This window comes from Tachypleus tridentatus, chromosome 4 (genome assembly GCF_004210375.1).
Source record: "Tachypleus tridentatus isolate NWPU-2018 chromosome 4, ASM421037v1, whole genome shotgun sequence".
Classification (NCBI taxonomy): Eukaryota; Metazoa; Arthropoda; class Merostomata; order Xiphosura; family Limulidae; genus Tachypleus; species Tachypleus tridentatus.
This window is the reverse complement of record NC_134828.1, coordinates 17,208,933-17,229,339: the sequence shown is the minus strand read 5'-3', so window position 1 is coordinate 17,229,339 and position 20,407 is coordinate 17,208,933. Positions and strand designations below refer to the sequence as shown.

The following is a 20,407-nucleotide window of genomic DNA, read 5'->3' as shown; positions in this document are numbered from 1 at the left end:
ATGGTTGAAACGTTATTATCTGCTATATTTTAATAAAAGGTTTAATACCCATACCAGCTTTCTTGAGACACATTTTTACTTAAAGTGGGTTTCTTGTCGTCACGAAGAATTTACACTAGATAAGAACTCAGTTTCATTGTACAGTGTGTCGTAAGGAGAAATTTACACTAGATAAGAACTCAGTTTCATTGTACAGTGTCTCGTAAGGAGAAATTTACACTAGATAAGAACTCAGTTTCATTGTACAGTGTGTCGTAAGGAGAAATTTACACTAGATAAGAACTCAGTTTCATTGTACAGTGTGTCGTAAGGAGAAATTTACACTAGATAAGAACTCAGTTTCATTGTACAGTGTCTCGTAAGGAGAAATTTACAATAGATAAGAACTCAGTTTCATTGTACAGTGTCTCGTAAGGAGAAATTTACAATAGATAAGAACTCAGTTTCATTGTACAGTGTCTCGTAAGGAGAAATTTACACTAGATAAGAACTCAGTTTCATTGTACAGTGTGTCGTAAGGAGAAATTTACACTAGATAAGAACTCAGTTTCATTGTACAGTGTCTCGTAAGGAGAAATTTACACTAGATAAGAACTCAGTTTCATTGTACAGTGTGTCGCAAGGAGAAATTTACACTAGATAAGAACTCAGTTTCATTGTACAGTGTCTCGTAAGGAGAAATTTACACTAGATAAGAACTCAGTTTCATTGTACAGTGCCTCGTAAGGAGAAATTTACACAAGATAAGAACTCAGTTTCATTGTACAGTGTCTCGTAAGAAGAAATTTACACTAGATAAGAACTCAGTTTCATTGTACAGTGTGTCGCAAGGAGAAATTTACACTAGATAAGAACTCAGTTTCATTGTACAGTGTGTCGCAAGGAGAAATTTACACTAGATAAGAACTCAGTTTCATTGTACAGTGTGTCGCAAGGAGAAATTTACACTAGATAAGAACTCAGTTTCATTGTATAGTGTCTCGTAAGGAGAAATTTACACTAGATAAGAACTCAGTTTCATTGTACAGTGTCTCGTAAGGAGAAATTTACACTAGATAAGAACTCAGTTTCATTGTACAGTGTCTCGTAAAGAGACATTTACACTAGATAAGAACTCAGTTTCATTGTACAGTGTCTCGTAAGGAGAAATTTACACTAGATAAGAACTCAGTTTCATTGTACAGTGTCTCGTAAGGAGAAATTTACACTAGATAAGAACTCAGTTTCATTGTACAGTGTCTCGTAAGAAGAAATTTACACTAGATAAGAACTCAGTTTCATTGTACAGTGTGTCGCAAGGAGAAATTTACACTAGATAAAAACTCAATTTCATTGTACAGTGTGTCGCAAGGAGAAATTTACACTAGATAAGAACTCAGTTTCATTGTACAGTGTCTCGTAAGGAGAAATTTACAATAGATAAGAACTCAGTTTCATTGTACAGTGTCTCGTAAGGAGAAATTTACACTAGATAAGAACTCAGTTTCATTGTACAGTGTCTCGTAAGGAGAAATTTACACTAGATAAGAACTCAGTTTCATTGTACAGTGTCTCGTAAGGAGAAATTTACACTAGATAAGAACTCAGTTTCATTGTACAGTGTCTCGTAAAGAGACATTTACACTAGATAAGAACTCAGTTTCATTGTACAGTGTCTCGTAAGGAGAAATTTACACTAGATAAGAACTCAGTTTCATTGTACAGTGTCTCGTAAGGAGAAATTTACACTAGATAAGAACTCAGTTTCATTGTACAGTGTCTCGTAAGGAGAAATTTACACTAGATAAGAACTCAGTTTCATTGTACAGTGTCTCGTAAGGAGAAATTTACACTAGATAAGAACTCAGTTTCATTGTACAGTGTCTCGTAAGGAGAAATTTACACTAGATAAGAACTCAGTTTCATTGTACAGTGTCTCGTAAAGAGACATTTACACTAGATAAGAACTCAGTTTCATTGTACAGTGTCTCGTAAGGAGAAATTTACACTAGATAAGAACTCAGTTTCATTGTACAGTGTCTCGTAAGGAGAAATTTACACTAGATAAGAACTCAGTTTCATTGTACAGTGTCTCGTAAGGAGAAATTTACACTAGATAAGAACTCAGTTTCATTGTACAGTGTCTCGTAAGGAGAAATTTACACTAGATAAGAACTCAGTTTCATTGTACAGTGTCTCGTAAGGAGAAATTTACACTAGATAAGAACTCAGTTTCATTGTACAGTGTCTCGTAAAGAGACATTTACACTAGATAAGAACTCAGTTTCATTGTACAGTGTCTCGTAAGGAGAAATTTACACTAGATAAGAACTCAGTTTCATTGTACAGTGTGTCGTAAGGAGAAATTTACACTAGATAAGAACTCAGTTTCATTGTACAGTGTGTCGTAAGGAGAAATTTACACTAGATAAGAACTCAGTTTCATTGTACAGTGTCTCGTAAGGAGAAATTTACAATAGATAAGAACTCAGTTTCATTGTACAGTGTCTCGTAAGGAGAAATTTACAATAGATAAGAACTCAGTTTCATTGTACAGTGTCTCGTAAGGAGAAATTTACACTAGATAAGAACTCAGTTTCATTGTACAGTGTGTCGTAAGGAGAAATTTACACTAGATAAGAACTCAGTTTCATTGTACAGTGTCTCGTAAGGAGAAATTTACACTAGATAAGAACTCAGTTTCATTGTACAGTGTCTCGTAAGGAGAAATTTACAATAGATAAGAACTCAGTTTCATTGTACAGTGTCTCGTAAGGAGAAATTTACACTAGATAAGAACTCAGTTTCATTGTACAGTGTGTCGTAAGGAGAAATTTACACTAGATAAGAACTCAGTTTCATTGTACAGTGTCTCGTAAGGAGAAATTTACACTAGATAAGAACTCAGTTTCATTGTACAGTGTGTCGTAAGGAGAAATTTACACTAGATAAGAACTCAGTTTCATTGTACAGTGTCTCGTAAGGAGAAATTTACACTAGATAAGAACTCAGTTTCATTGTACAGTGCCTCGTAAGGAGAAATTTACACAAGATAAGAACTCAGTTTCATTGTACAGTGTCTCGTAAGGAGAAATTTACACTAGATAAGAACTCAGTTTCATTGTACAGTGTGTCGCAAGGAGAAATTTACACTAGATAAGAACTCAGTTTCATTGTACAGTGTGTCGCAAGGAGAAATTTACACTAGATAAGAACTCAGTTTCATTGTACAGTGTGTCGCAAGGAGAAATTTACACTAGATAAGAACTCAGTTTCATTGTACAGTGTCTCGTAAGGAGAAATTTACACTAGATAAGAACTCAGTTTCATTGTACAGTGTGTCGCAAGGAGAAATTTACACTAGATAAAAACTCAATTTCATTGTACAGTGTGTCGTAAGGAGAAATTTACACTAGATAAGAACTCAGTTTCATTGTACAGTGTCTCGTAAGGAGAAATTTACACTAGATAAGAACTCAGTTTCATTGTACAGTGTCTCGTAAGGAGAAATTTACACTAGATAAGAACTCAGTTTCATTGTACAGTGTCTCGTAAGGAGAAATTTACACTAGATAAGAACTCAGTTTCATTGTACAGTGTGTCGTAAGGAGAAATTTACACTAGATAAGAACTCAGTTTCATTGTACAGTGTCTCGTAAGGAGAAATTTACACTAGATAAGAACTCAGTTTCATTGTACAGTGTCTCGTAAGGAGAAATTTACAATAGATAAGAACTCAGTTTCATTGTACAGTGTCTCGTAAGGAGAAATTTACACTAGATAAGAACTCAGTTTCATTGTACAGTGTGTCGTAAGGAGAAATTTACACTAGATAAGAACTCAGTTTCATTGTACAGTGTCTCGTAAGGAGAAATTTACACTAGATAAGAACTCAGTTTCATTGTACAGTGTGTCGCAAGGAGAAATTTACACTAGATAAGAACTCAGTTTCATTGTACAGTGTCTCGTAAGGAGAAATTTACACTAGATAAGAACTCAGTTTCATTGTACAGTGCCTCGTAAGGAGAAATTTACACAAGATAAGAACTCAGTTTCATTGTACAGTGTCTCGTAAGGAGAAATTTACACTAGATAAGAACTCAGTTTCATTGTACAGTGTGTCGCAAGGAGAAATTTACACTAGATAAGAACTCAGTTTCATTGTACAGTGTGTCGCAAGGAGAAATTTACACTAGATAAGAACTCAGTTTCATTGTACAGTGTGTCGCAAGGAGAAATTTACACTAGATAAGAACTCAGTTTCATTGTATAGTGTCTCGTAAGGAGAAATTTACACTAGATAAGAACTCAGTTTCATTGTACAGTGTGTCGCAAGGAGAAATTTACACTAGATAAAAACTCAATTTCATTGTACAGTGTGTCGCAAGGAGAAATTTACACTAGATAAGAACTCAGTTTCATTGTACAGTGTCTCGTAAGGAGAAATTTACAATAGATAAGAACTCAGTTTCATTGTACAGTGTCTCGTAAGGAGAAATTTACACTAGATAAGAACTCAGTTTCATTGTACAGTGTCTCGTAAGGAGAAATTTACACTAGATAAGAACTCAGTTTCATTGTACAGTGTCTCGTAAGGAGAAATTTACACTAGATAAGAACTCAGTTTCATTGTACAGTGTCTCGTAAAGAGAAATTTACACTAGATAAGAACTCAGTTTCATTGTACAGTGTCTCGTAAGGAGAAATTTACACTAGATAAGAACTCAGTTTCATTGTACAGTGTCTCGTAAGGAGAAATTTACACTAGATAAGAACTCAGTTTCATTGTACAGTGTCTCGTAAGGAGAAATTTACACTAGATAAGAACTCAGTTTCATTGTACAGTGTCTCGTAAGGAGAAATTTACACTAGATAAGAACTCAGTTTCATTGTACAGTGTCTCGTAAGGAGAAATTTACACTAGATAAGAACTCAGTTTCATTGTACAGTGTCTCGTAAAGAGACATTTACACTAGATAAGAACTCAGTTTCATTGTACAGTGTCTCGTAAGGAGAAATTTACACTAGATAAGAACTCAGTTTCATTGTACAGTGTCTCGTAAGGAGAAATTTACACTAGATAAGAACTCAGTTTCATTGTACAGTGTCTCGTAAGGAGAAATTTACACTAGATAAGAACTCAGTTTCATTGTACAGTGTCTCGTAAGGAGAAATTTACACTAGATAAGAACTCAGTTTCATTGTACAGTGTCTCGTAAGGAGAAATTTACACTAGATAAGAACTCAGTTTCATTGTACAGTGTCTCGTAAAGAGACATTTACACTAGATAAGAACTCAGTTTCATTGTACAGTGTCTCGTAAGGAGAAATTTACACTAGATAAGAACTCAGTTTCATTGTACAGTGTCTCGTAAGGAGAAATTTACAATAGATAAGAACTCAGTTTCATTGTACAGTGTCTCGTAAGGAGAAATTTACACTAGATAAGAACTCAGTTTCATTGTACAGTGTCTCGTAAGGAGAAATTTACAATAGATAAGAACTCAGTTTCATTGTACAGTGTGTCGTAAGGAGAAATTTACACTAGATAAGAACTCAGTTTCATTGTACAGTGTCTCGTAAGGAGAAATTTACAATAGATAAGAACTCAGTTTCATTGTACAGTGTCTCGTAAGGAGAAATTTACACTAGATAAGAACTCAGTTTCATTGTACAGTGTCTCGTAAGGAGAAATTTACACTAGATAAGAACTCAGTTTCATTGTACAGTGTGTCGCAAGCAGAAATTTACACTAGATAAGAACTCAGTTTCATTGTACAGTGTGTCGCAAGGAGAAATTTACACTAGATAAGAACTCAGTTCCATTGTACAGTGTCTCGTAAGGAGAAATTTACAATAGATAAGAACTCAGTTTCATTGTACAGTGTCTCGTAAGGAGAAATTTACAATAGATAAGAACTCAGTTTCATTGTACAGTGTCTCGTAAGGAGAAATTTACACTAGATAAGAACTCAGTTTCATTGTACAGTGTCTCGTAAGGAGAAATTTACACTAGATAAGAACTCAGTTTCATTGTACAGTGTCTCGTAAGGAGAAATTTACACTAGATAAGAACTCAGTTTCATTGTACAGTGTCTCGTAAAGGAGAAATTTACACTAGATAAGAACTCAGTTTCATTGTACAGTGTCTCGTAAGGAGAAATTTACACTAGATAAGAACTCAGTTTCATTGTACAGTGTCTCGTAAGGAGAAATTTACACTAGATAAGAACTCAGTTTCATTGTACAGTGTCTCGTAAGAAGAAATTTACACTAGATAAGAACTCAGTTTCATTGTACAGTGTGTCGCAAGGAGAAATTTACACTAGATAAAAACTCAGTTTCATTGTACAGTGTGTCGCAAGGAGAAATTTACACTAGATAAGAACTCAGTTTCATTGTACAGTGTCTCGTAAGGAGAAATTTACACTAGATAAGAACTCAGTTTCATTGTACAGTGTCTCGTAAGGAGAAATTTACACTAGATAAGAACTCAGTTTCATTGTACAGTGTCTCGTAAGGAGAAATTTACACTAGATAAGAACTCAGTTTCATTGTACAGTGTCTCGTAAGGAGAAATTTACACTAGATAAGAACTCAGTTTCATTGTACAGTGTCTCGTAAGGAGAAATTTACACTAGATAAGAACTCAGTTTCATTGTACAGTGTCTCGTAAGGAGAAATTTACACTAGATAAGAACTCAGTTTCAGTGTCTCGTAAGGAGAAATTTACACTAGATAAGAACTCAGTTTCATTGTACAGTGTCTCGTAAGGAGAAATTTACACTAGATAAGAACTCGGTTTCATTGTACAGTGTCTCGTAAGGAGAAATTTACACTAGATAAGAACTCAGTTTCATTGTACAGTGTCTCGTAAGGAGAAATTTACACTAGATAAGAACTCAGTTTCATTGTACAGTGTCTCGTAAAGAGACATTTACACTAGATAAGAACTCAGTTTCATTGTACAGTGTCTCGTAAGGAGAAATTTACACTAGATAAGAACTCAGTTTCATTGTACAGTGTGTCGTAAGGAGAAATTTACACTAGATAAGAACTCAGTTTTATTGTACAGTGTCTCGTAAGGAGAAATTTACACTAGATAAGAACTCAGTTTCATTGTACAGTGTCTCGTAAGGAGAAATTTACGCTAGATAAGAACTCAGTTTCATTGTACAGTGTCTCGTAAAGAGACATTTACACTAGATAAGAACTCAGTTTCATTGTACAGTGTCTCGTAAGGAGAAATTTACACTAGATAAGAACTCAGTTTCATTGTACAGTGTCTCGTAAGGAGAAATTTACACTAGATAAGAACTCAGTTTCATTGTACAGTGTCTCGTAAGGAGAAATTTACACTAGATAAGAACTCAGTTTCATTGTACAGTGTCTCGTAAGGAGAAATTTACACTAGATAAGAACTCAGTTTCATTGTACAGTGTCTCGTAAGGAGAAATTTACACTAGATAAGAACTCAGTTTCATTTTCACTACATAAATATAGTCTGTGATAAAGAAAGAATGAAAGTAGAGAATGTTCTTTTAATGAGTACTAAACATTGTTTAGTATTCATTAAAAGACTCACAATATGTGACTATGACAGTTTTACTATGTAATTAAGGTATATTTATTCACTGTGAGAAGAAACCCGCTTGAAGTAAAAATGAACTGCATAAATGTCTGGTATAGGTATTAAAAACTTTAGTTAAAATAAACTAGAAGACACACGTTTCGACCTTATTAGGTCATCTTCAGGTTAACAAAGGCAGTTTCAAACTTAGTGGCCACACATGTGACCAACGACTATTCTTTCCAGGTAAAACTGAGTACATCTATTAGAAAACTGTATATAGATGAATGACTTAAGTGTGGGTAATCCCATGTCGCCAGTTCTAGCCAACATTTTTATGACACATACTAAATCTAACTAAATAGCATTTATCAACTTCAAGATCACAAGAACCGATGCATGATTAAAAACAGAAATCCACAGAAAAAAAATCACTCATACCGAATTATACGCTCCCTGGGGTTCAGAAAATAAAAAAGTAAAAACAGGACATATTAAGAAACCAAACAAACACAGATACAAAACTATAGGCACCCGAAAAATTAAAGCTGAATTCAACCTTCAAAAATAGTTCGTAAATGAAAATCCAGAGACAAACACAACACAAACAATATTTATAAAATACAATGCGACAACTCTGTCACGACTTCTTTATTGAAGATACAACCAAGAAAATAGAAACCAAATTCAATGAAAAGAAAACAAAAACATATTCCCACGTTTTTTGAACACTACAAATCAAATCAGAAAACGCCAACACATTAAGTAGGGAAACAAATACAAACAAACGCGAAATCAAAGTTTTACTTATACAATAACTCAAAGTAATATTGAACAAATATAAAGGACCACCTCTATACGTATACTAATTAATGATCTAATATCTAACTGTTGGCCTGACGGTGGGTGGTGATGACTAGCTGCCTTCCCTCTAGTCTTACACTGCTAAATTAGGGATGGCTAGCGCAGATAGCCCTCGAGTAGCTTTGTGCGAAATTCAAAAAACAAACAAACAAACAAACAATGTTACGTGAGATGACGCAATCGTTCTTCTTTGACTCTATGTTAATTAAAGTTTTTAAATTTCCGTAGTCTCTACAATACAACTCTGTCATTCATTACCGTTCTACAGTTTTAATAAGTAGAGATTTACAGTAGATAAAATTCTTTGTTTTATATTCTTTACAGTTTTATGGTCTCTGATAAAGAAAAAGTTATCTTTACAGTTTTACGGTCTCTGATAAAGGAAAAGTTATCTTTACAGTTTTAAGGTCTCTGATAAAGGAAAAGTTATCTTTACAGTTTTACGGTCTCTGATAAAGGAAAAGTTATCTTTACAGTTTTACGGTCTCTGATAAAGGAAAAGTTATCTTTACAGTTTTACGGTCTCTGATAAAGGAAAAGTTATCTTTACAGTTTTACGGTCTCTGATAAAGGAAAAGTTATCTTTACAGTTTTAAGGTCTCTGATAAAGGAAAAGTTATCTTTACAGTTTTACGGTCTCTGATAAAGGAAAAGTTATCTTTACAGTTTTACGGTCTCTGATAAAGGAAAAGTTATCTTTACAGTTTTACGGTCTCTGATAAAAGAAAAGTTATCTTTACAGTTTTACGGTCTCTGATGAAAGAAAAGTTATCTTTACAGTTTTACGGTCTCTGATAAAGGAAAAGTTATCTTTACAGTTTTAAGGTCTCTGATAAAGGAAAAGTTATCTTTACAGTTTTACGGTCTCTGATAAAGGAAAAGTTATCTTTACAGTTTTACGGTCTCTGATAAAGGAAAAGTTATCTTTACAGTTTTACGGTCTCTGATGAAGGAAAAGTTACACTAGAGAAAAACGTACTTTAATAGTAGTTAAAGTTTTATAGTGACTGTTAAATAGAATGTTCAGATAACGATGTCTAAGAAAGACATAGTTAAAAAAGATATAAAATTCAAAACAACAACACTCAGTTTCAATTTCCTTATTAAATTTTGTATCTGATAAACAGAGAACTACACTGGGTGAAAACTCAGTTTTATATTTTACGGTTTAAGAAAATCTGATAAATAATTACACTGAATAAAACTCTGTGTGTTATTTGTTACTGTTGTACAATGTCTGATAAAGACACTGTTACACTTGATAAGAACTCGGGTTGTATATTATTCTGTATAAAAATACAGTTTGATAAACTTACCGTTTTCCAGTGTCTGATAGAGTTACTTTATATAAAAATACAGTTTGATACCCCTTACGGGTTTTCAGAGTTACATTAGTTAAGAACTCAGTTTAATATTTGTTACGTTGTACAGTATGTGAGTGAAACAGAATTACAATAAGTGAGAACTTAGTTTAATGTTCGTTATGGTTTTACAGTATCTGATAAGGAGAGACGTACATTGAATAACAAATAGATAAGGACTTAAACTGATATTTGTGACAGTTTTACAATGTCTGATAAACATAGGGGTACACTAGATAAAAACTATAATTCGTTACGGTTTTACAGTATGTTGCGAATAATTTGTTACCATATTTGAGAGCAAAGTTTGATATTTCGTATGGTTTACAGTGACTGGTAATTTTCGATTATTTAGGGTTTTACATTGTCTGTTCAAGAGAGAGTTACACCAGATGAAAACTCAGTTTAATATTCGTTAAAGTTTTACGGTGTCATATAAAATGAAAGTTAGTTTAGTTAAGAACTACGTTTGTTATGACCTACAGTATCAAAGTGATTGATACATGGAAAACTATTCCATTTAAATAAAGAGTTTGATATACGTTAATCTTTTACAATGTTTGACAAAAAGGGAATCACACTTGGTAAGAAGTCAATTTTATATATTTTTTCGCTTGTATCCTGTCTAATAAATACAGAGTTACAATAGTTTATAACTACGTTTCATATGCGTTATAGTTTTACAGGCTCTGAGAAGAGAGAAGTACACTACTCAGGACTCAGTTTAATATTTGTTACGGTTTTACTGTATCTGATGAAGATAGAGTTACACAGGATAAGAACTAGATAAAAAGTCAGTTTGATATTCGTTATAGTTCAATAGTGTCTGATAAAGATAAAGTTACACAAGATAAGAACTAGATAGAAAGTCAGTTTGATATTCGTTATAGTTCAATAGTGTCTGATAAAGATAGAGTTACACAAGATAAGAACTAGATAGAAATTCAGTTTGATATTCGTTATAGTTCAATAGTGTCTGATAAAGATAGAGTTACACAAGATAAGAACTAGATAGAAAGTCAGTTTGATATTCGTTATAGTTCAATAGTGTCTGATAAAGATAGAGTTACACAAGATAAGAACTAGATAGAAAGTCAGTTTGATATTCGTTATAGTTCAATAGTGTCTGATAAAGATACAGTTACACAAGATAAGAACTAGATATAAGTCAGTTTGATATTCGTTATAGTTCAATAGTGTCTGATAAAGATAGAGTTACACAAGATAAGAACTAGATAGAAATTCAGTTTGATATTCGTTATAGTTCAATAGTGTCTGATAAAGATAGAGTTACACAAGATAAGAACTAGATAGAAAGTCAGTTTGATATTCGTTATAGTTCAATAGTGTCTGATAAAGATAGAGTTACACAAGATAAGAACTAGATAGAAAGTCAGTTTGATATTCGTAGCAGTTTTACAGTGTCTGATAAAGAGAGAGTTACACTAGTCAAGAACTCACTTTGATATTTGTTACAGTTTTACTGTCTGTTAAAGTAAGAGTTATATTAGATAAGCACTCAGTTTGATATTTGTTACAGTTTTACTGTCTGTTAAAGGAAGAGTTATATTGGATAAGCACTCTGTTTGATATTTGTTACAGTTTTACTGTCTGTTAAAGGAAGAGTTATATTAGATAAGCACTCAGTTTGATATTTGTTACAGTTTTACTGTGTGTTAAAGGAAGAGTTATATTGGATAAGCACTCTGTTTGATATTTGTTACAGTTTTACTGTCTGTTAAAGGAAGAGTTATATTGGATAAGCACTCTGTTTGATATTTGTTACAGTTTTACTGTCTGTTAAAGGAAGAGTTATATTGTATAAGCACTCTGTTTGATATTTGTTACAGTTTTACTGTCTGTTAAAGGAAGAGTTATATTGGATAAGCGCTCTGTTTGATATTTGTTACAGTTTTACTGTCTGTTAGAGGAAGAGTTATATTGGATAAGCACTCTGTTTGATATTTGTTACAGTTTTACTGTCTGTTAAAGGAAGAGTTATATTGGATAAGCACTCTGTTTGATATTTTTTACAGTTTAACTGTCTGTTAAAGGAAGAGTTATATTGGATAAGCACTCTGTTTGATATTTGTTACAGTTTTACTGTCTGTTAAAGGAAGAGTTATATTGGATAAGCACTCTGTTTGATATTTGTTACAGTTTTACTGTCTGTTAAAGGAAGAGTTATATTGGATAAGCACTTTGTTTGATATTTGTTACAGTTTTACTGTCTGTTAAAGGAAGAGTTATATTGTATAAGCACTCTGTTTGATATTTGTTACAGTTTTACTGTCTGTTAAAGGAAGAGTTATATTGGATAAGCGCTCTGTTTGATATTTGTTACAGTTTTACTGTCTGTTAAAGGAAGAGTTATATTGGATAAGCACTCTGTTTGATATTTGTTGCAGTCTTACTGTCTGTTAAAGGAAGAGTTATATTGGATAAGCACTCTGTTTGATATTTGTTACAGTTTTACTGTCTGTTAAAGGAAGAGTTATATTGGATAAGCACTCTGTTTGATATTTGTTACAGTTTTACTGTCTGTTAAAGGAGTAGTTATATTGGATAAGCACTCTGTTTGATATTTGTTACAGTTTTACTGTGTGTTAAAGGAAGAGTTATATTGGATAAGCACTCTGTTTGATATCAGACATTACAGTTCTGTAGTGTCTGACCTCGGGATGGTTACTTTAGATAAGAATTTGATAAGAACTGAAACTGATACTTGTTACTGTTTTATACAGGCTCATAAACAGAAAGTTAGACTCGATAAGAACTGCGTACGATATTCGTTATCGTTTTTCATGTCTGATAAAATCAGAGACGCAGTAGACAAAAATTCAGTTTGATATTCGTTACTGTTTTACAATGTCTGATAAAGAGCGAGCTGCACCACATACCACTAGATAAGAACACAGTTTGATATTCGTTACTGTTTTACAATGTCTGATAAAGAGAGAGCTGCACCACATACCACTAGATAAGGACACAGTTTGATATTCGTTACTGTTTTACAATGTCTGATAAAGAGAGAGCTGCACCACATACCACTAGATAAGAACACAGTTTGATATTCGTTACTGTTTTACAATGTCTGATAAAGAGAGAGCTGCATCACATACCACTAGATAAGAACACAGTTTGATATTCGTTACTGTTTTACAATGTCTAATAAAGAGAGAGCTGCATCACATACCACTAGATAAGAACACAGTTTGATATTCGTTACTGTTTTACAATGTCTGATAAAGAGCGAGCTGCACCACATACCACTAGATAAGAACACAGTTTGATATTCGTTACTGTTTTACAATGTCTGATAAAGAGAGAGCTGCATCACATACCACTAGATAAGAACACAGTTTGATATTCGTTACTGTTGTACAATGTCTGATAAAGAGAGAGCTGCACCACATACCACTAGATAAGAACACAGTTTGATATTCGTTACTGTTTTACAATATCTGATAAAGAGAGAGCTGCATCACATACCACTAGATAAGGACACAGTTTGATATTCGTTACTGCTTTACAATATCTGATAAAGAGAGAGCTGCATCACATACCACTAGATAAGGACACAGTTTGATATTCGTTACTGCTTTACAATATCTGATAAAGAGAGAGCTGCATCACATACCACTAGATAAGGACACAGTTTGATATTCGTTACTGTTTTACAATGTCTAATAAAGAGAGAGCTGCATCACATACCACTAGATAAGAACACAGTTTGATATTCGTTACTGTTGTACAATGTCTAATAAAGAGAGAGCTGCACCACATAGCACTAGATAAGAACACAGTTTGATATTCGTTACTGTTTTACAATATCTGATAAAGAGAGAGCTGCACCACATACCACTAGATAAGAACACAGTTTGATATTCGTTACTGTTTTACGATATTTGACAAAGAAAGAGTTACACTATATATGAACTCAGTTTCATATTGGTTACAGTTACGTTATACAGTGTCTGTACAAGAGATAGTTATGAATTCAGTTTAATATGGTGCCCGGCATGGCCAGGTGGATTAAGGCGTTCCACTTGTAATCTGAGGGTCGCGGCTTCGAATCCCCGTCGCACGAAACATGCTCGGCGTTTCTTCCGTGGGGGCGTTGTAATGTGACGGTCAATCCCACTATTCGTTGGTAAAAGAGTAGCCCAAGGGTTAGCGGTGGGTGGTGATGACTAATTGTCTTTCCTCTAGTCTTACGTGAGTAAATTAGGGACGACTAGCGCAGATAGCCCTCGTGTAGCTTTGCGCGAAATTAAAACAAACAAACAAACCGTTTAATGTTCGTTAGAGTACTACAGTGTCTAAAGAAGATACATTTACACTGGAAAATAACTGATTTTCTCATTTGTTACAGTTTTACCGTAATATAGAGAGAGATACACTGCCTATGGAATCAGTTTGGTATTGATTACAATTTTCAGTGTCTGATAAAGAAAGATTTTCTTTATTTTTGAATTTCGAAACTTATTATTATTATTATTATTATTATTATTATTATTATTGTTATTATTATTATTATTATTATATCTTTCACGTTTTTGGAGCTAAGTTTTCTTTATTTCCAGTTCTATAAAAGGATAACAGAACTGTTCTGTTAAAGAATTTAAAACAAAGATTACATCTTTTGATGGAATTGTGGTGTACAATGCAGTGAAATCAAATGTTTGAATATTATTGATTTTTTTTCACATATTTTTAGATATTTTAAAATAGGTTGATTATTTTTTATGTTATAAAAAGTATATTTTATTAACACTTACATTTTTTATTTTATCACGTGAAATATTAAATACTTTATTTAATAATACAGCTAGTTGTTTGTTAATTGTTCTTATTAAACTGGAAATATATATAAATTTAATTAGATATCTTTGTAGTTTGAGAATAGCGTAATGAAACGGTAAATCTACATAAGGATTTTGTTTAGAACAAAATTTATTATGAAAATATTAATTATTCTATCGTTGGATTGGTTAACAAGTTTTAATGTCTGTGTATTATTGATTTTTTATCATAATTAATGCTTATATATATTTATTTATTCCGTTGAAATGATAATTGTTTGATAATAAAAACAATTGAAAAACCACAACACAACAACATTCACAAAAAATATTTTGTTGTCAGTCTTTTTATCCCAAATAGAAGTACAATGTATCAAATCACCTCTTGTATTTGCATGACGGGTACATGTTAATCATAATATATTATTTTACATTTTTTATTATTTACCTAATTTATTATTTGGCATTTTTATTATTTACCTAATTTATTATTTGGCATTTTTGTATTTTACCTAATTTGTTATTTTACATTTTTTATTATTTACCTAATTTATTATTTGGCATTTTTTGTTATTTACCTAATTTATTATTTGGCATTTTTTTATTTTACCTAATTTGTTATTTTACATTTTTTATTATTTACCTAATTTATTATTTGGCATTTTTATTATTTACCTAATTTGTTATTTTACATTTTTATTATTTACCTAATTTGTTATTTTACATTTTTATTATCTACCTAATTTGTTGTATTACATTTTTTTAAATATTTTCCTAAATTGTTATTTTACATGTTTTTATTATTTTACCTAATTTGTTATTTTACGTTTTTTATTATCTACCTAAATTGTTATATTACATTTTTATTATATACCTAATTTGTTATTTTACATTTCCAATTATCTACCTAATTTGTTATTTTACATTTCTAATTATTTACCCAATTTATTTTACATTTTCAGAAATATGCTTTCTTTTTTATCCAATCACAGTATCTTATGGTTGTCAGTTTCCCGCCAAATGGACGGGCCTGTGGTTTCAGAAAGGCCTTGAACCGCCAATTAGGATAGAGGGCGACACTTTCTCTTGGAGGGGCAAGTGTATTGATTCCGAGGGAGATTTGTTTCTAATTGATGACAAGTGAGTATCAAAATATATTATCAATTGTAAATAAAATGAAACCAGTGAAACTGCCATGGTTAAAATGGATTGACAAAATACTTGATGTCTATAAATCAGCTTTATATTAAATTTAAGATAATTTTCGTTGAAGTAAATAAAAGTGAATAATCGAAAGAAAAACTGGTTTCCATCACTCTAAACTATACAATTTATATTTTAGCAAGACTTCAACCAGCTTCAGGAACGGTTATTGGGTTTAATGAAGAACGTTCTGTAATTAAGTTTTAATCTCTTTATTCATTCAAAACGTCAATTTGAGCGCAGGAAATATAGTGTAATCGCGAAAGTGAGTTTGTTTGTTTGTTGTTTTGAATTTTGCGAAAAGCTACACTAGGGCTATCTGCGCTATCCGTCCCTAATTTAGCAGTATAAGACTAAAGGGAAGGCAGCTAATCATCACCACTCACCGCCAACTCTTGGGCTACTCTTTTACCAACGAAAAGTGGGACTGACTGTAACACTATAACGTCCCCACGGCTGAAAGGGCGAGCATGTTTGGTGCGACCGGGGTTCGAGCCCGTGATCCTCGGATTACGAGTCGAACGCCTTAACACGCTTGGCCACGTCGGGCCTATATGTAAAGAATTACTTAGTTAAGAGTTTGTTGTTCTTTCGATGGGTCCAAGCTAAATCAGCATGTAAAAATATTATTATTGTCGAAGTATATGCTTGCCATGGGATTACGTATCTGTCATATATGGCCAGGTAGTTGAGGCGCTCGACTGTAATCTGAGGGTTGCGAGTTCGAATACTTGTCTCACCAAACACGCTTGCTCTTTCAACCGTGGGGCGTTATAATGTGACGGTCAGTACCAATATTCATCGGTAAAAGAGTAACCCAAGGGTTAGCGGTGGGTGGTGATGATTAGCTGTCTTCCCTCTAGTCTTACATGACTAAATTAGGGACGGCTAGCGCAGAGAAAGTCCTCGTGGAGCTTTGCGCGAAATTCGAAAACAAACAAATCATACCTTCTAGCCCCTGTAACAGTAGGCCATAGTGTTCAGGTTCACATACCTTCTAGCCCCTGTAACAGTAGGCCATAGTGTTCAGGTTCACATACCTTCTAGCCCCTGTAACAGTAGGCCATAGTGTTCAGGTTCACATACCTTCTAGCCCCTGTAACAGTAGGCCATAGTGTTCAGGTTCACATACCTTCTAGCCCCTGTAACAGTAGGCCATAGTGTTCAGGTTCACATACCTTCTAGTCCCTGTAACAGTAGGACATAGTGTTCAGGTTCACATACCTTCTAGCCCCTGTAACAGTAGGCCATAGTGTTCAGGTTCACATACCTTCTAGCCCCTGTAACAGTAGGCCATAGTGTTCAGGTTCAATGTCTGTGACGTCATATTTTTAGTGTCGATGAAAACTTCGTGTTTTATTTTATCACAAAACACGGACCGGATTTGTGGTCTGAGGAAAGAGGAACTGACGTCAGAAAGATGTATGTACTGCCATTGTGGTATCAGAATAAACGAAACAAATTCTACGTCAAATAAATAATAAATCTAAACGAGGATTTGACAACCGTAGCACATATATTAATATTGTCTATGAATATTTTTAATAACTGTAGTAGTAAGTCCCTTTTAACAGCCGTCAAACCAAAATTGATGACTTTAAGGAAGGCAGTAGTGACATAAGACGTTGCATCTCCATCGAAATAATTTTTTAAGAGATTGAGTTTGACTTTCAGTTTGAATGACATTTTATTTTGAGCTAATATTGAAATAAATAGAAACGTGAAACAAGAACAAATATGGAAAAAATTAGCCCTCTATTTACAATCACGTTACAATAAAAATTAGTCCTCTTTTAACAATCATGTTACAATAAAAATTAGTCCTCTATTTACAATCATGTTGCAATAAAAATTAGCCCTCTGTTTACAATCATGTTACAAGAAAAATAGCCCTCTTTTTACACTCATGTTACAATAACAATTAGCTCTCTATTTACAATCATGTTACAATAGAAATTAGCCCTCTTTTTACAATCATGTTACATTAAAAATTAGCCCTCTTTTTACAATCATGTTACAATAAAAAATTGCCCTCTTTTTACAATCATGTTACAATAAAAATTAGCCCTCTATTTACATTCATGTTACAATAAAAATTTGCCCTCTATTTACAATCATGTTACAATAAAAATTAACCCTCTTTTTACAATCATCTTACAATAAAAATTAGCCCTCTATTTATAATCATGTTACAATAAAAATAGCCCTCTTTTTACAATCATTTTACAAAAAAATATCCCTCTATTTACAATCACGTTATAATAAAAATAGCCCTCTTTTTACACTCATGATACATTAAAAATTAGCCCTCTATTTACAATCATGTTACAATAGAAATTAGCCCTTCTTTTACAATCATGTTACAATAAAAATTAGCCTTATATTTACAATCATGTTACAATAAAAATTAGTCCTCTTTTTACAATCATGTTACAATAAAAATTAGTCCTCTATTTACAATCATGTTACAATAAAAATTAACCCTCTGTTTACAATCATGTTACAATAAAAATTAGCCCTCTATTTAAATCATGTTACAATAAAAATTAGCCCTCTGTTTACAATCATGTTACAATAAAAATTGCCCTCTTTTTACACTCATGTTACAATAACAATTAGCCCTCTGTTTACAATCATGTTACAATAAAAATAGCCCTCTTTTTACACTCATGTTACAATAACAATTAGCTCTCTATTTACAATCATGTTACAATAGAAATTAGCCCTCTTTTTACAATCATGTTACATTAAAAATTAGCCCTCTTTTTACAATCATGTTACAATAAAAAATTGCCCTCTTTTTACAATCATGTTACAATAAAAATTAGCCCTCTATTTACATTCATGTTACAATAAAAATTTGCCCTCTATTTACAATCATGTTACAATAGAAATTAGCCCTCCTTTTACAATCGTGTTACAATAAAAATTAGCCTTCTATTTACAATCATGTTACAATAAAAATTAGCCCTTTTTTTACAATCACGTTATAATAAAAATAGCCCTCTTTTTACACTCATGTTACAATAAAAATTAGCCCTCTATTTACAATCATGTTACAATAGAAATTAGCCCTCTTTTTACAATCATGTTACAATAAAATTAGCTCTCTATTTACAATCATGTTACACTAAAATTAGCCCTCTATTTACAATCATGTTACAATAAAAATTAGCCCTCTATTTACAATCATGTTACAATAAAAATTAGCCCTCTTTTTACAATCATGTTACAATAAAAATTAGCCCTCTATTTACAATCATGTTACAATAACAATTAGCTCTCTATTTACAATCATGTTACAATAAAAATTAGCCCTCTTTTTACAATCATGTTACATTAAAAATTAGCCCTCTTTTTACAATCATGTTACAATAAAAAATTGCCCTCTTTTTACAATCATGTTACAATAAAAATTAGCCCTCTATTTACATTCATGTTACAATAAAAATTTGCCCTCTATTTACAATCATGTTACAATAGAAATTAGCCCTCCTTTTACAATCGTGTTACAATAAAAATTAGCCTTCTATTTACAATCATGTTACAATAAAAATTAGCCCTTTTTTTACAATCACGTTATAATAAAAATAGCCCTCTTTTTACACTCATGTTACAATAAAAATTAGCCCTCTATTTACAATCATGTTACAATAGAAATTAGCCCTCTTTTTACAATCATGTTACAATAAAAATTAGCTCTCTATTTACAATCATGTTACACTAAAAATTAGCCCTCTATTTACAATCATGTTACAATAAAAATTAGCCCTCTATTTACAATCATGTTACAATAAAAATTAGCCCTCTTTTTACAATCATGTTACAATAAAAATTAGCCCTCTATTTACAATCATGTTACAATAAAAATTAGCCCTCTATTTACAATCATGTTACAATAAAAATTAGCCCTCTATTTACAATCATGTTACAATAAAAATGGTCTAAGTATTGTCAGTTTACCTTCTGTCAGTTTATCCATATTACCTTCTGTGACAGCCATTCATTTTATATAATTTAGGCCTTTTCTCGATAAAATATTTATATTATTGACCCATTTATTCTCTTTTGACTCCTTTTGTACTTGTAAATGTTTTTGGTCAAGGTTTAAGTACTAGAAGACAATATGGAATACGTGCTATTTAGACTAGATTTTCTTTTGTTTTTTATAACTACGTCAGCCATTATTTTGAGATTGTGTAAGAAATTACAAGTAAAAACAAATAAATAAACACGTATGACACGTTTTGTGGCATAACTAAGATCATTTGACATTTTAAATCAAGCTTTACATGCATTGTCCTAAATTGTGAAGACATTATAAAGTCAAAACTAACAGAACAAACATGTTGGTTAAATAGCATTTCGTTGTACCGGTAATTGAAAGATACCACGACTGGCGCGCCATCAAGCGGACATAAAAAATACTAAGTGCTGCTTTCCACCTCGTGTTTTGTTGTTGTTCTAATTAGTCTCATGTGTAGCCAGAATGAGATAAAGGAACAGTGGTTGAACGCTGGTTATACTAATGAGTTCATAAAACTTCACCGTGGCGTTTATTTCAAATTTAGTTTTCAAATTCCGTCAGTAAGAAAACCTACGTATTGTTAATGTCTTATTTGAAA

General features: G+C 32.4%; 1 protein-coding gene across 2 annotated transcripts in view; it reads left to right on the top strand.

The window, feature by feature from the left end:
- LOC143248619 (uncharacterized) overlaps positions 1-20,407 on the top strand; it is a 123,699-nt gene that overhangs the window by 52,519 nt on the left and 50,773 nt on the right. The window contains exon 2 of one of the 2 annotated variants that reach the window (XM_076497120.1): positions 15,542-15,719. In XM_076497120.1, coding sequence (XP_076353235.1) covers positions 15,542-15,719 — 178 coding nt within the window. The remainder of the gene's footprint in view (positions 1-15,541; positions 15,720-20,407) is intronic. The other variant, XM_076497121.1, reaches the window with a different exon arrangement.